This window comes from Hippocampus bargibanti, linkage group LG01 (genome assembly GCF_051943395.1).
Source record: "Hippocampus bargibanti isolate YZ-2025 linkage group LG01, ASM5194339v1, whole genome shotgun sequence".
NCBI lineage: Eukaryota > Metazoa > Chordata > Actinopteri > Syngnathiformes > Syngnathidae > Hippocampus > Hippocampus bargibanti.
In genome coordinates, this window is record NC_142734.1 from 17,957,587 (window position 1) to 17,975,128 (window position 17,542).

The following is a 17,542-nucleotide window of genomic DNA, read 5'->3' on the forward strand; positions in this document are numbered from 1 at the left end:
TATTGCAACGTGGAAGGGATGGCGCCCTGGTGCGGGCGGTTTGATGTGTTTTATTTTTCTTTGCAACATTTTGGGTTAGAAAAGTCGCCATGTTTCCGTTGTACCTTTGGTGATGATTTCTTAACTGAAATAGATCATTTGCAGGAGGCAGAGAATTGACTTGAACTTAAATCATGACAAATTGTGTCTTTTGTAATTTACAGTATAGCCCAAGGATTCCTCATTAAAATTTTTCATGATTAATTTATTTTGGGGTAAAACATATTAAAAATGAATTCAATTGAATTTGTTGTTGAGCTGGTAAAATTCCGTGAGTATTGTAAATGCTACAGAGAGGCAAGCAAGACTACCGCTATCAAAAGGCACATATTGACCATTAATCCGAACCACAGCAAATTCAACCATTAGTCGGTCCCTCAACGACCAAGTAGAAAGTAGGTGTCAAAGTCAAGGCCCGGGCCAAATCTGGCCCGCCACATCATTTTATTCGGCCGGCAAAAGCAAATCAAACTTGTGATGTTTGCTGAAGTCTGAACCAAAATTTCAAATTGTGGCTATTTTCCACTTCCACCGTGACGGAAACATAAGAGCAAAGTGGAGTCATCCTATGAGGTAGCATCAGGACGAGGTGCAAAAGGAAACTGAGAAGTTAGGAATCTGATCAGCGTCATTATGTAATTGAATTCATGTCTATGATACATGACATATGCAGTTGATCTGCCTTCACCTCATCATCTCTTGACTTTCTATTGTTTGAATCATGTAGGGCCAAGCATCACTTTGGCCTCATCTCATACGATGGAAAGGGGTTGGCGAGGACAGCCGTGAGCAAGGCGATAGAGTCAGAGCCTTAGTCTGAGGTCAAATAGGAGGTGAAAAGGTATTCGATAACCAGGCCCGGCTAATTCCTCTACATGGTTGGACAAAGTCCTGAATAATTGTGGCCCCTGGTTTGGCCTTTGGGTAGCAGAACATGACAAGGGGAGTAGACGGGAGGTTCTCAGAGCAGATTGGCTTTTCTATCCATCCATTCTCTGGACTGATTATCCAGGGTGAAGTGGAAGCTTTACCAGATATGTTTTAAATACAGCATACACAAAGTAAGTACGTTTTGTGTCGTTGCATAGAGCTCATAAAATGATTTTAAAAACACACATATTGTAAGGATCTCATTAACCAAATAAGGTCCCGCAGTGGCCGAGTGGTTTGCACATCGAAGTCACAGTGCAGAAGTACCAGGTTTGATTCCAGCTCTGGCCTTCCCGTTTGGAGTTTTTTCATGTTCTCCCAGAGCTGGTGTGGGTTTTCTTTGGGTATACCGCTTTCCTCCCACATTCTAAAAACATGCACGACAGGCTAATTGTTCGCTTGAAATTGTCCCCAAGTGTGAGTGTGAGCAAGGATAGTCAGATGGACGAATTAAACATGTCTACTAAAGCATAACAGACTGGTGGCAACCTTGGCTTAGTTCGCACTTCAATGACAGTGTGAATGGTGGTTTGTCTCTATAGGTTTCCTGCAACTGACTGGCAACAAGTTAAGAGCTTGACTGTTGACTTAAATGACAACCGACACCAGACTGACATCAGAAAAACGTTTTATAGCATCTAAAATACCCAAAACATGCAGGCTGATATTTTTATTCCACTGAAAAACACCAATAACAATGACTTAGTGTCCAAAAACTACTTCAAAATGAAACCGGAAGTGGCCAGTTTCAGAAGATCTCGGCCCCTTGTCCGTGACGTCACGCCAATATGTGTTGCCTTGCTCAAGAATCAAAACAATGGCATCAGATTCTGAGAAGATGCTTTCTTGTTACTCATGCAGTTATGAATATGATTCAAATAGTTCTGAAGAGGAAAGCATAAATGTTTGCAATCGATTAAAGGAGTCGTCCCATATCAGTTCAGTTCGAGCGGTCAATGGCATCTGGACTGAAATGTAGTGTCCCAGAAAATGCAAAGGATAACGCCCAAGCTCCGTTGGAAATGGGCTGATTTGTCTGCTGTGAATTTGTGTCAGCGAATATCAAATAGTTTGTCTTGGTGCAACACACAAAGATTCACCATCCCGTGATTTATGACTTTTCCTTCTAATTTCGCCATCAACACGGATCAACACGAAGTTTTCAGACCAAACAAAGTACCGAAAATGCCTTGTGTGTCGCTTTCTCGATTAGGGGCGTTCCAAAGGTGACGTCACGTGGGGATCGTCATCAACTCGAAAACGAGACTTTCTGAATATTCAGCGCGGGTCTTAAAACGTAAAATACAGTAAAGTCTCGTTATATCGATATTCAAGGGAGTCCAAAAAATATCGATATAACCGGGACTATCGATATATCCGACCCTGTTTGCATGTAATTTTCTCCGTGCGTGCATAGAAATAGTATCGATATAACCGGGACTATCGATATATCCGATATCGATATAATGAGACTTTACTGTATAGCTATATGCAGTGGAATATTTGTACAATACGCTCAGTAGAAGTCATTTGAAGTGATTTTACAAATTATGGACACACTTGTCCGGGGCGTCGGTTGTCCTTTAATGATAATATTAAATGACTTCAAGTTGAGGTGTGTTAACCCTTTAAACTACAGACTAAAAACAATATAGCAATGTGTACATTAACAATTCATAGCAAAGTATTTAATTTAATATATGGTGTATGTTTTGCATCGAAGAATTAAGATGACTGCTATAAGCCCAAAGATGAGCAAAATCAGAAGTTCAATAGACAGTGTAGCTGCCAGTCTGTCTATGGGCACCATTAGCTGGTTAAGGACGGCACACTAGAAGGAGCAGCGTTCAATAATTCTTTTTTTTTTGTAAACAAGTTTTTATGCATCCATATAAAGTACAAAATTGTGTAATGCAAAAATTATTATTTTTATTTCGTAATGCGATCAATTTAACAAGTTGTTCTATTATTTTATTTAGGACCTGCAGGATTTAGCATAGTACTTGGATTTCAAATGTGATAACTTTTGTCTTGTGCATATTCAAGTTATCATGCAGCCACTCAACAAATTGCAAGTTGAGACACCAATTATACAATTGAAAACAACCAAGCATAGCACTCACCAAATTTTCATACGAGAATTTAAAATAATAACATAACAACCATTCATATTAGATCTAAAAATCACAGTCACGTCACACTACTTGTCTTTTTATGTTTCCAATTAAGAGATTGTCTTGTGGGATCGCCCTTATTACTTTGACCTAAGTACAAAAATATGCACCCTTTCTATCTGGAAAAAAATGAATAATTATCACTTTGGCCGACATACTCCATGGCGTTTGAACTCGGACGCCTGTAAGAAATGTTGCGACGTAGCAACATTGCTCTCTAGCGGCCAAAATATGAAGTAACCGTGCTGTCAGGAAATGGATTGTGACAGTCTCATTTATTATCTCCATCCTGTGACCCAAACATCCTTCTCATGTCGGAATCGAGTACACATTGAAGCTCGACAACCATCTTTTCAGCACTTTTGTCTCATCTAATCAATCAATTATAATGTAGGAAAAGCGGGCCGTTTCATTAGATGAAGAAAATGTTTACATTTAAACCATAAATTAAGTATTCCAATTATGCTCACTGATGGATATCGGAAGGATCATCTGGTTTATTTTATACACAAAGAGAGAGGGATGATGTGCGTAGTTGGTGACATGATTTTATTTGCACGACTTTTTGTTGTCAAATGGAGAAATACTGCGCTCAAGAGTGCCTTTTGGGTGTACCTTTATTCGGCTCGCATTGGCAAAATTTACATTTCACAGCAGCAAAGTTATTAAAAGGAAGAGGAAAGGAAAGAAAGAAGTAGAAAAAAACAAAATACAGGAGCAGCTGGAAAGGCAGCCCACGTGTCTCTTTGATATGATGTCAGGCAACAAAACGAGGTATTAAAATTTACAGTTCTGTTTCGAGCTCTGGAGGTTGTGGTGTTTTGTGCGTGTGACGCGCTTCCAAAGAGTGAATGCCATGTGCAATCACGAGGAAGAGAAAGCCAGACAGGAGGCTAAAGAAGGAAGCCACGGGAGCCAACTGGAACGATGGTCCATGTTGGATGCTCAGGTGGAAGGATGTGCAGCCGCTCACTTGCTGTCCTCGGGCAAACTCCTCCAGTGTGTCCAACACGTGGAACCATATCACATACATGAGCACTACGGCGAGCAAGCATACACCTGCCGCACACAAGGGCAGATTAAACAGGGTGGGTGACGCATTAAAAAGTGTCTTTTTTTTTAAACTGGGACGAATCAAGTTTTTGATAAAAACTCCAAGCAGGAGCGTGACATTCGCATGAGTACAGAGGAGTAGTCGAGGGTATACGCCGGTATACGGCGTATTACCCACTTATTTTTCGGTCGGCATTGCGTATACCGACAGTCAAATGTGGTGCGTTACTATGAATAAATTGAAGAAACTACCCGCCGTAGCTCGTCTACTCTGCTCTGTTTATTTGTCATCCAAGACTTGGGGTGCGTTCAGGTTCGAGAATAGCGCACAAAACTTCTTATGAGTCATGGCTGTTTGGAAAGCATTGTCTAACTGAATGAGCAGGGACAAACACTGGCCAACGTTTCTGTAAGTACCTGTCTGCCTACCTGGAATAATGCACAGAAAATGTTAAATTCTTTGACATCTTTGATTTCCCCCCTCTATAGGGTGATCATTTTAATTTCTATCAAATTATGTAGCATCATATTGTTACTAGTACAGTAAAGTCTCGTTATCGATCGTATCGATATCGGATATATCGATAGTCCCGGTTATATCGATACTATTTCTATGCACGCACGGAGAAAATTACATGCAAACAGGGTCGGATATATCGATAGTCCCGGTTATATCGATTATTTTTATCGATATAACGAGACTTTACTGTACATCACCTGCTCATTATCAGGAAAGATATTCAAGACCACCTGCTCCCCATTTAGAGCTGATGTGTTTTCGAGGTATTCCTCTAATTATTTTTTGAGCAATGTATTTTGTTGAATTAATCTGTTCAGATGTTGAGAACAAATGTATTTCAATTTTATGACAGTGAACTTTAAATTTAATTTCTTGTTTTTGATGCTTGGAAGAGAATGATTTGTCTTTAATATGAATAAATATGAATATTTTATGTTAAATATGAACAACTTCAGATTTAATGTATTTTATTAAAATAAATGTTCAAAAAATAACCAAAACACCATGTTTGCCTCATGATAAATACATTTTACATTTATTTGTGTGACCAGTAGTAACTAAAAACCGCCCCTAATTAAGTCATGATAATTTCATAATAGTGAGCGAGTAGAAATGACAGATTTTTGGGTAAATAGAGTAGTCTTACATGTCACTAGTTCTAAAACCGTTTTTCTGTACCACTTTCTGTGATTTTTTTGTGAAATTTTAGATTATACCCACTTCTCAAGGGACCACTATCTGCATCAATGGGATGACTTAAGATTTGTGCTTATGACAATTGTGTTTTCACTCATTGAAGGTCTCTGCGTGGGTTTTTTTTGGGTCCTACAATTTACTCCCACATTCTAAAAACATGCAAGGCATAGAAAAACTCCTCGGGTATGTTTTTAGCATTTTCTATGGGGAAGGCAAACACAGCTTTGTACTTACCCCCAAAAACCAAAAGTGCTCCCCCGACTTTGTAGAATGTATGCTTGGAGAGAGCGGCTGTGCAGATGACAGCGAGCCCACTGGTAGTCACAGTGGTCACACCCGTGATCAGGAAGATGCTCCAAAACGTTCTGAAAACTAAAATTGAACAACATTGAAGAACGCCAAAGACATTGTGTGTCTACAAATGTGAAGGATGACATTTCGCACCAATTGCGCTGTGCTGCTCGTGATGTTCAGTGGCCGAGGAGTCCGATAATTGCACCCAAAACGGGGTCTTTGCAGGAAATGGGAAGAGGAACGCTGTCTGGCACACTTTTCTGTGTGGCGCTTTTACTGAAGAGTAAAAAACATTGTTGTGACCATTTTTGTTAAAGCACAGTCAAAATCAAGATATGTGGGTGCAAAATGACCTTACAGATGCAAAGATCCCAAAGAGAAGAATTAGGAGATGTTGCTAGGAAGAAGCATCGCCAAAACAGCCCGTCATGGAAGAGCATGCTGTCTGCCCCCTTGCATCATAACACCACCGATTAATTATTCGTACAATGTATGGATGCACAATTTTTTTTCTGCAAAGCCTCAAAATGTCCTGTTTTTTTTCTTGTGCCAACACAGAGACACTGATAAATGTTTTTTTTTAAGTCATATGGTCTTGGTCCTTCTTCCCTATCCCCTTTCAAATTGCTGTTGTGGACTACAAATGTCCACATTGTGGGACGAATAAAGGTTTTCTGATTCTAATTTTTCAATACTGCTTGTACATTTTGAACTCTTGCATTCATCTCTACTCCTCTGACAGTCTCCTAGTTATTCCCAGACTAAAGAAAATTAGTATCAAGTCTCGATTTTACAACAACAACAGAAAATAAGTCCAAAATGGCGGCCAAGTAGGCAGCCATTTGGGTTGGGTTTTTTGTGTTTTCTTTTGTCACTTTGAGTTGTTGTGCGTGGTGTGGAACGGATACCGATTGTTTTTTCAGAATTTTCGACCACAACATTAATCATGGAGGAGACCATGCTGTGCAGTTGTGCCTTTTCAACAGCATGAATATGCCAGCACTGTTTTTGATTTGATATAGTCGCTCTCTCTCCTCTGGACATGTCCAAACCATCCCAGTCTGGCCTCTCTGACTTTCTCTCCAAAGCCTCTAATATGAGTTGTCCCTCTAACCTGGTCACTCCCAAAGAAAACCTCAGCATCTTCAGCTCTGCTACCTCCAGCTCTGCTTCTTGTCTTTTCTTAAGTGGCAGTGTCTCCAGTCCAAACATCATGGCTGGTCTCACCACTGTTTTATACACTTTTCCTTTCATCCTAGCTGAAACCCGTCTATCACACGTCACACCTGACACTTTTCTCCAGCCGCTCCAGCCTGCCTGGACACGCTTCTTCACCTCTTTTCCACACTCTGCATTGCTCTGAACAGTTGACCCCAAGTACTTAAAATTCTCCACCTTCTTTATTTCTTCTCCCTGTAGCATCACTCTTGCACTTGGATCCCTCTCATTCACACACATATATTCCGACTTGCTGCGACTGATCTTCATTCCTCTCCTTTCCAGGGCATATCTCCACATCTCTAGTTTCTCCGCCACCTGTTCCCTGTTCTCGCTACAGATCACAATGTCATCTGCAAACATCATGGTCCAAGGAGATTCTTGTCCAACATAGTCTGTCAGCCTGTCCATCACCATAGCAAACAAGAAGCGGCTCAGAGCTGACCCTTGGTGGAGTCCCACCTCCACCTTGAATTCCTCCATCACACCGACAGCACACCTCACAACTGTCTTACAGTCATGATACATGTCTTGCACCGCTCTGACATACTTTTCTGTCTCTCCAGATTTCCTCATGCAATGCCACAGTTCTTCCCTGGGCACACTGTCCTACGCTTTCTCCAGATCTTCAAAGACACAATGCAATTCCTTCTGACCTTCTCTGTACTTCTCTATCAGCATTCTTAAAGCAAACACTGCATCTGTTGTACTCTTTTTTTGGCATGAAGCCATACTGCTGCTCACAAATGGTCACTTCTGCTCTTAGTCTAGCTTCAACTACTATTTCCCAGAGTTTCATTGTATGGCTCATCAACTTTATTCCCCTGTAGTTAGTACAACTCTGCACATCTCCTTTGTTCTTAAAAATGGGCACAAGTACACTTCGTCTCCATTCTTCAGGCATCTGTTCACCATCTAAGATCTTGTTGAATAACCCAGTCAGGAACACCACCGCCACCTCTCCAGGACACTTCCATACCTCGATTGGTAAATCATCAGGCCCGAGTGCCTTTCCCCCTTCATCCTCTTCAGCACCCTCCTCACTTCATCCTTGCTAATGTTTGCTACGTCTTGGTCCACAACAGTCACATCTTCATTGTTAACCCGGGCCTCGACCGATTCGGTATGGGATTCAGAGGTTTGATTCGCATATTTGTTTTGGCAAAACTTTTTACGTCAGATGCCCTTCCTGACACAACCCTCTGTATTTATCCGGGCTTGGGACCGGCACAACAAGACACTGGTTTGTGCCCCCTTGTGGCTACATTTTTCCCAGCCCTGCAATGATCAACGGAAAGGTCGGTGCTGTTGGACAGGATGGATGCATGACTTGAGGAGCCCGCGATTAGAACATAGAAGCGTCAGTGCAGAGCGCCAGCATGTATGTGGAACTGCCGCAGGTTGGAATTGAACCGGATTTACGTGGGACAAGAGATGTGAGACAGTCTCTTTTCATCTATGGATGCCACAACTTCATGTTTGCTTTCAACATCTAGCTCGTAGTAGAGGTGCACTGTTATGATCCACTGGTGAAAAAGACGCTTTGATCCCTTCCTCTCATCTAGAACTGCTTCAGATAACAATGAGGGTGCAGAAAGTGCTTAAGATTGAACTACTGTCTTTGTCTTTTGTGTTGTTGTATTGTGTCACATTATATTGATTTAGTTTTGTTGTTTTGACTTCAAGATTGCGCCTCAAGAGTGGGTGCCTTTACAGCAGGTCCTGTATTTTGGTTTTCTACTTTGTTTTCCTTTACTCTTACTTTCATCACTTTGCTGCTGTGAAATTTGGATTGGATTTGCCTTTATTAGTCTTGCAGTGGAGTATGTATGAATGTAAACTCCACTGTGAGACGAAAAGGTTAATCCAATCCATTTAGATACATAGTAATTGGTTTAGCAGGATGGATGTTCATAGTAAGCAGTAAGGCTACTCAATGAATATTTTATTAACGACTATTTTAACTAGTAATGCAAAAATAAACACCTACAAAGTACAGTATGCTACCTCTGTCTCTCTCGAGCCACTTCCCGGATGGCAGATGTCAGCTGAACCCAGCAGCCAGTAGTCAGTCGAACAGCAAAACAGAGTGGACAGGAGGCCCAGCGCCAGAAAGAACAAAGCAAAGAAGAGAAGCACACTCAAGCGGTCATTTGGACTCAGGTGGCAACACTTCGACATGCTGACGGCCAACTCCATATGTTGCCGGCGTTGGGAGGTTGGCTACATGACTTGCCTGTCAGTTGAAGGATGAAAATAAACACTTGGATCATGTGTCAGGAAGGAGAGGAGCAGATGCCATAACTAAATATAATGCCATGGTGAACAGACAGTCAGAAGAAAAGTGTCAAACATCTCAGCTTTTATTAGAATGGCAGCACAGACACCAAGACTCAACAAATCTGACTGCATTTTCATCTGTGATTAAAACGTTTGTATTACGAAGATGTGTCTGCAGTGAAAATTGAGTTTAAATGATTCTGCCAAAGACTCATAACTGCGTATGATAGCATGGATGGATGCTTGTTTGTCATCATATCAATCTCAAAACATCAGAAAGACTTAATACATGTATACTTTTTCAGTATTTTTTGGGTTTCTTTATAATTTTAAACAAATAGTAAGTATTCTTATTCCAACACCTTTGTCAGGACAATAAAGCAACGTTTTATGACTCATCCTTTTTTTCAATTTTGTCTCCTGATGGGCAAGCCGATCCAGGTATGTTCAAGCAGAGTTAAGTCAATTAAGCATGTAACAATCTGGTGACTAATGAAACATTTACCAGCAATTATTAAATTATTTGCAGGAAACACAATTACAGTTGTTGCTCGTCCCTTCTAATTGATAAACATACTACGTCACTACCATTTTAGGTAGTTTGTTTGGTCTGCTTTGACTCGATCTGAATGGAAAGGTCCTTTGGCGCACCAAAGGCTCACGAGATTGCCACATCTGTGCTTCCTCCTTTTGCCATCCAGATCAGCCCAACGAGCTCCACCCGGGCTTAAGACATGACCCCAAACACGGGGTTGTGGCGGCAAATGCTTGGACCGATTTCCTCATAGTCTTTCTTGGTGTGGCACACTTGGTAGAACTCGGGCTGCCAAAACAAATTCAACATTAATGATACAAGTCCAAAATGTCGAGCAAAATAATTTGACACTCACAGTGGACGCCAACATGGAGCCTCCAAACCACACGGCATAGCGTTGCATATGATGGGTGACGACCTGCACATCAATCGGCTTTGGCTGCCAAAAAATAAATTCATGAATAAGACATGAGTGCATTTTCCACCTCAAAATAAATAAACAAATAAATAAATGTAAAAAACGGCAGATGGTGCTTAGGCCAGGTGAAAAAAAATTGCAGCTGTGAAAATTCAGTGGTGTCAAATTGCAAAGATGCAGAGGTTTACCAACTATCGTTTTTAAGTTGTAACATCACCAACCACCATTAGATGGTAGACAGTCTGAGTTGTACTGACTTAGACTGCCAAGTCCCAAAGCTGGATAAAATGGTGCCCCCCTACCTGCAATTACATTGCACGTTGCTATAGAGCAGGGGTCGGGAAACTTTTTAGCTAAGAGAGCCATAAAAGTAAAATGTTTAGAAATGTTTTTCAGTGAGAGCCGCATACACACAAGCGCATGCGCACACACACACACACACACACACACACACACACAAACGCACGCAAACACGCACGCAAACATGCACGCACGCGCGGCACAAAAAAATGTCAGAATGTATTATTTAAAATAACTTTGTGATACTACTCATCGTTAACATGAATGGTTTTCCGTTCCTCATGATTGGTATAAATCCAGCCAAGCGATCGGAATGAAAGTCAACTTGCCCGGTACATAGGCGAAGTTACTGCTAGCTAGCCTGCACATGGCTCATTAGCTTCCACACTTGCTTTCTGCTATCTCTCGCAGAAGTATATGGATGCTAACGTTAGCATGGGGTTTGTTAAATTGCCACTGACATTCGACTGTTTCATCGATGGTATTGTTTCATTGCAAATTAGAATCAGAACCTTTTCTCGCCACAAAGGCGAAACCTCCGGTGCATTGAAGCTGAAGTGGACTCATCATTTTTTTGTAATCATCAGGCTTATTTAAAGAGCCGTTTACTTGTTTCAACATGACGGCCAATATCATCCAATCAAATTTGCGCTTTCCGCCAACTGCAGCCCCAACAGGAAATGAACAGCGAAAAAGTGAGAATATGTATTTTGTTTTATCGGCGAGCCATATACAATCATCAAAAGAGCCATATATGGCTCGCGAGCCATAGGTTCCCTACCCCTGCTATAGATGCTGCAGATGGCGCTAAAGGATTATTTTTTTTCTGCATATCCCTATATGGAGGACTAGACATATTTTGATATCATTCTTATTATTGGGTCTAATGTTTTTATTCGTTTATTACTGTATGAAATTACCCAAAATTGGATTTGCTTAAAAATAACCATGCCAATACAATTTTTCAATGGCTTAATCGTTGAACTTGGCTGATGCTCAAAACTTTTAATACGTTTCAAGGCAAACTGTGAAATAATGTTCATGTCATTTTGTTAAATAAAACACAACTACCTCTTTGTAAAGATTCCTTGCAAATCACAGTCGCTGTAAACTTTCCATTTGTAAGGTAGTAAAATAATTTTTCTGTGCTCCTCACCTTCAACTTGCCACCACTCAGTTCCTCACTGATTTTCAGCCGTGCATCCACAGTCCGCTTGAGATCTCTCTGTAGGCGTCTACCAAAGTCTCGGAACATGGTGGAACCTCCAGAGAGCACAATGTTCTGTGGAACAGGTGACATATTAACACGAAGTAGATGACCAGAGAAAATGCTTGCATTTTGTTTCTGTAACCTTGTAGAGGGGGCGACGGACGTCGATAGGGCAGTTCTGGATGACCTCATCAACCACCTCTGAGATTGGCTGTGTGAAATCGGGGTTGGCAAACTGCACGAGAAAAATGAATATAAACTCGCACTTGGGAAAGTACACACGTGGCCGAATGGAAATTAAAAGGCACCTCTGGGTGGAAAAAGATCTCAGGGCCAAGGAAGCGCTCATAGCCCACATCGATCTGGAACGGTTTCTTGGTGATGGCGTTGACACCTGTATGCTGCTTGATCCACTTGGCCGCGTCTGTGTCGTACTTGTTAAACTCCTTGACAAGGTCTGGGCAGACATAGCTGAAGCGCTCCTGTAGTGACATACAATGAAACACACAGCATTGAAGCAGCGCAACAAAGTGAATGAAGCAGCTTCAACACGCCCTGGGGGGGGGGGGGGGGTGGACTCAAGCATGGTCACAGAAGGAAATAAACTTCTGAATCAGGACACACTTAATGCCAATTCAGCAGCTCTACTGATCATTTGGTGACAAAAAAGGATAAACAAATCTTTAGCTGCAGGATGTCAAAGTGACTGACCTTGACAGCTTTTGCAGTATCCAGCGACTGCTCTGGAGGGATTCCCACTTCGCGTTCCCTCAAGAGCTGTTGAATAAAGTATGTGATGTCCCGGCCTGCAATGGGGATGTGTTTGATGCAGCTGCCGATGACATAGCCTTCGGCCTGGAATGCAATGAGAAAACAAAATGAGGAAAGGACGCGGTGGAAAATAGACAAGAATACTGCGTATTCGTCCAGTCAACGCACCACTGGGATGACGTGTGTGACGCCATCGCCGCTGTCAATCACCGTCCCCGTCAGTGTTCGCTCGCCCACCTGTCGAGAGGTCCAGGAGGCTGCCAGTGCCAGGACAGCCTAAGAACAAAATTCCAATATTTACAATTAAACGTGGCATCGGCTTGGAGATTGGTTGTCTCACTTTTTACATGAAGGACATAGAACAGAAACTCTTCCAGTGGTAAAATATTTAGACTCTACCAACCAGATGTAATAATGCTGGTTGATGACACATCTGCCTCTTTGTGGGTGTACAACCAGTCGATAACAATCGGCCAGAAGAACACGGCCTGGTCCCAAATTGATCATGTAAGAGGAAATGGAGCTAAGGCGCTAACAAATGAAATGTATTAAAATTATTATCAAAAGTGTGTGTGTGTGTGTGTGTCTGCGTGCGAGAGAGACAGAGATTATCCATCCATTTTCTGAATGGCTTTATCCTCACAACGGTGGTGGGGGTGCTGAAGCCTATCCCAGATGTCTTCAGGCACGAGGTAGGGGAGACCCTGAAGCAGTTGCCAGCCAGCAGGGCACACACAGACAAACAACCATCCGTGCACACACTCACACTTAGGGGCAATTTAGAGTGTTCAATCAGCCTGCCATGGATGTTTTTGAATGTGAGAGGAAACCAGAGGACCCGGAGGAAACCCACGCGGGTCCAGGAAGAACATGCAAACTTCACGCAGAGAGGTCAGACTGGGTCTTGAAATCACAACCTCGGAACTGTGAAGCCGGCATGCTAACCATTCGCTACTGGTCCGCCCTATTATTGTTATTAGCATTATTCTTATCATTATTGTTATCACTATTCTTATCATTATTATCTCATCTCATCTCATTTTCCGTACCGCTTATTCCTCATTAGGGTCGCGGGGGTTGCTGGAGCCTATCTCAGCTGTCTTCGGGCACGAGGCGGGGGACACCCTGAATTGGTTGCCAGCCAATCGCAGGGCACACAAAGACATACAACAGTCACTCTCACACTCACACCTAGGGACAATTTGGAGTGGTCAATCTGCCTGCCATGCATGTTTTTGGAGTGTGGGAGGAAACCGGAGGACCCGGAGAAAACCCACACGGGCACGGGGAGACCATGCAAACTCCACACAGGGACGCTGGACTGGGACGCGAACCGGCGACCTCTGCACTGTGAAGCCGGTGTGCTAACCACTCAACTACCGGGCTGCCATGATGATAATAATAATGTTGATCATAATAATGATAAGGGCGGCCCGGTAGCAGCTGGTGTGCTAACCCTTCGACTACCGGGCTGAAGAATCAAAACAATGGCATCAGATTCAGAGAATATGATTTCTTGTTACACATCCAGTTATGAATATGATTCAAATAGTTCTGAAGAGGAAAGCATACATGTTTGCAATCGATTAAATAATTTATTCCGTGTCATTTTGAGGCATCTGAACTGCAATGTAGCGTGCCAGAAAAGAGGCAGAAAAAATGGCGACCAGCTCCTGTGAGGAATGAATCAGCCCGTTTCCACAGGCTGATAAATTCTTTCCATGGAGCTTGGACGCCCTCTTCTGGCAGCTTTTGGGTGCAACACAAGGTTTTCAGACCAAACAAGTACAGCAAAATACATTGACGTGATGGAAGGACTGCTACAATGCGTCTTTTTTTCGGTCATGGGCGTTTCTTTAGTGACGTCACCTACGGACTCGTCACCAACTCAAAAACAAGACATCCTGAATATTCAGCGCGAGTCTTAAAACGTAAAATATAGCTATATGCCGTGGAATCTTATTAAAATACGCTCAGTAGAAGTCATTTGAAGCCATTTTACAAATTATGGACACAACTTGTCCGGAGACGTCGGTTGTCCTTTAAAGGACAACCGACCTCACTTTTTATTTCCTAACTGACATCAGAAAAACGTTTTATAGCATCTAAAATACCCAAAACACACAGTATGACATTTTTAGTCAAATGCAAAACACCAATAAAAATGACTTAAAGTGTGTAAAAAGTACTTCAATTTGAAACCGGAAGTGGCCAGTTTCAGAAGGTCCCGCCCCCATGTTTGTGCTGTCACGGCAATGCGTCTTGCCTTGCTCTAGAACAGGGGTCGGGAACCTTTTTGACTAAGAGAGCCATAAAAGTAAAATATTTAGAAATGTTTTTCAGCGAGAGCCACACGCACGCACGCGTGCACATACAAACGCTTGCGTGCGTGCGCGCGGACACACACACACACACACACACACACACACACACACACACACACACACACACACACACACACACACACACACACACACACACACACACACACACACACACACACACACACACACACACACACACACACGGCCAATTTTCAACAAAATATCAGAATGTATTATTTAAAATAACTGTGGCAGTACTCACCGTTAACATGAATGGTTTTCCGTTCCTCGTGTTTGGTAAAAATCCAGGAAAACGATCGCAATGAAATTCAACACAAGGTTTTCAGACCAAACAACAATCAGAGGCGAAGTTACTGCTAGCTTGCCTGCACACGGCTCATAAGCTTCCACACTTGCTATCTGCAATCTACTTCTCGCAGAAGTATGTCGATGCTAACGTTAACATGGGGCTTGTTAAAATGTCACTGACATTCGACTGTTTCATCGATGGTATTGTTTCATTGCAAATTAGAATCAGAACATTTTCTCTCCTCTAATGCTCCGGTGCATTCACGCTGAAGTGCACTAGTTGGGCTCATTTAAAGGGGCGTTTACCTGTTTCAACATGTCGGCCACTATCATCCAGTCAACACGGCGCTTTCGGCCATTCTAGGTCAGTGTCATCCAATCAAAATTGCGCTTTCCGCCAACTGCAGCCCCAACGGGAAATGAACAGCGAAAAAACCCACAATATGTATGTAGTTTTACCGGCGAGCCATATGCAATCATCAAAAGAGCCATATATGGCTCGCGAGCCATAGGTTCCCAACCCCTGCTCTAGAATTAAAACAATGGCTTCAGATTCGGAGAATACGCTTTCTTGTCACTCATCCAGTTATGAATATGATTCAAATAGTTCTGAAGAGGAAAGCATACATGTTTGCAATCGATGAAAGAATTTATTCCGTGTCATTTTGAGGGGGGAAATGCAGCACCGAATGTGTGTCATCTGGGGGGTAAATATAGCACCGAAAAGAGGCAGAAGAGGGCGACAAAGCTCGGTAGAAAGCTCCGTGGAAACGGGCTGATTAATTCCTTACAATTTTTGTCAGTGAATATCAAATAGATGCTCGGTGCCACACACAAGGATTCACCATCGCATTATTTATGTGTTTTCCTTCTAATTTCGCCATCAACACGGATCAACACGAGTTTTCAGACCAAACAAAGTATTGCAAAATGCATTGAGGTGATGCAAGGTATGTCCTTTCTCGCTGAGGGGGCGTTCCTTCAGTGACGTAGGATGAGAACTCGTCACCAACTCAAAAACAAGACTTCGGAATATTCAGCGCGAGTCTTAAAACGTAAATTATAGCTATATGCAGTGGAATCTTTGTAAAATAGTAGAAGTCATTTGAAGCCATTTTACAAATTATAGACACAACTTGTCCGGATACGTGGGTTGTCCTTAAATTAAGTTTGTAACATATGGGTACCTGAACAGCAATGTAGAGTCCTGGGACGTTGAATGACTCAAACATGATTTCCGCTGTGTACTCTCTGTTTTCTGGTGTGTTTAATGGAGGTTCTGTCTGTTAGGATGAAACACACACCACATGACCAGGGGCTGAATAATACAATGCAACTATTTCTAGGTCGGTACACAGAAAGTAGGAAACTGAGCTTTTACCAAAAGGAAGTAATGATCTTCAGGTTCTGCCCGCAGATACTTGAAGATGACCTGCTCCATGAATCTCTCCATCAGATCCCAGTCTTCCACTATTCCATGTCGGATTGGCCACTGGGATGGAGAAAATGATACGTGTCAATACGCTGCTGAAAAGTGTAACCAAACTGTTTATACGTAGCAAAATGACATCTCACTTTTGTTGCATATGATGGTTTATCAATGGCTTCATCCCCAATGAAAAAATCCAGATCATCAATGCCTTTCATCATTCGCCGCTGCGCCTGGTCCCCAACTTTGGCTGACTCTTTGATTGCAATGCCTGATCAATCATAAAATACGTGAAAAACAATTCCAAGCTTCTTTCTTCCTTGAAGCACTTTTTATGAAGTGCCACGAGGACAAGTACAAACAGATCAGAAAATATTTCTGTTGGTGCACAGAACTATGGAAGACTTCCGTTTTCTCTCACGTCGTTAAATAAGCTATTTCATCTCATGACTTACATGATGGTATGATGAACTGAGGTTCCGTGTTTCCAGCATAACCAAGCTTTGTGTACCTACACGGGGAAGAGAATCAATCAGTCATTCACCATTTGCTTATCGTACACTGGCAGGAAATTACAGGTCCCGACAGCTCAAATTCTGATGACGTCGTGGTTTATGTGGGGAGAGTAGACCAGGAAGAAGCATTCGTCCCATTAACCACCGAAATGATTTTTTTAAGGAATCTGACTCAAACACAGCACGCCTGGGCGATTATGGGTGTATCAAAGTAAGAATAACAGACAACTTTGATGATACAGACAAGAGAAAAGTGGTTCTAACGAGTAGGGCGTTAGCCAGGAAACTGACATGCAAGCGAAGAGCAGCTAATGAGCGCTAGCAAGTTCCACACATACCCTGTACCACAGTCGACAACGCAAGCCGGAAGTCGACCAGCCATGCTCACTCGTCGTATCGCCGATTTCAAGGTAAATATCCTAGGCGCCCGATATCGACTAATGTGCCGATTGGATGTGATTTGAACAACCTCAATGCACGGAGCAACTGCTGCAGCAGCAGTCAAGGCAAATGGATGAGCGCTTCCG

At 42.4% G+C, this 17,542-nt stretch overlaps 2 protein-coding genes across 2 annotated transcripts; both read right to left on the reverse strand.

Annotated features, from left to right (window-relative positions):
• Positions 1–3,695: 3,695 nt before the first annotated feature.
• On the reverse strand, positions 3,696–9,161 carry LOC148903374 (transmembrane protein 182-like). Its single transcript, XM_089001378.1, has 5 exons — positions 8,932–9,161; positions 6,065–6,158; positions 5,857–5,982; positions 5,647–5,784; positions 3,696–4,202 (listed from the first exon to the last, which is right to left on the reverse strand). The coding sequence occupies exons 1-5, from the start codon at positions 9,121–9,123 to the stop codon at positions 3,928–3,930; spliced, it is 825 nt and encodes a 274-aa protein (XP_088857504.1). The 5' UTR covers positions 9,124–9,161; the 3' UTR covers positions 3,696–3,927.
• A 110-nt stretch (positions 9,162–9,271) lies between these two features.
• Positions 9,272–17,540, reverse strand: actr3 (actin related protein 3). The gene is made up of 12 exons (XM_089001390.1): positions 17,354–17,540; positions 16,956–17,011; positions 16,647–16,771; positions 16,453–16,563; positions 16,259–16,354; positions 12,607–12,714; positions 12,379–12,522; positions 11,976–12,149; positions 11,810–11,902; positions 11,614–11,739; positions 10,095–10,178; positions 9,272–10,027 (listed from the first exon to the last, which is right to left on the reverse strand). Exons 1-12 carry the CDS (start codon positions 17,395–17,397, stop codon positions 9,932–9,934), a joined length of 1,257 nt encoding a protein of 418 aa, XP_088857516.1. The 5' UTR covers positions 17,398–17,540; the 3' UTR covers positions 9,272–9,931.
• Between the last annotated feature and the right edge of the window lie 2 nt (positions 17,541–17,542).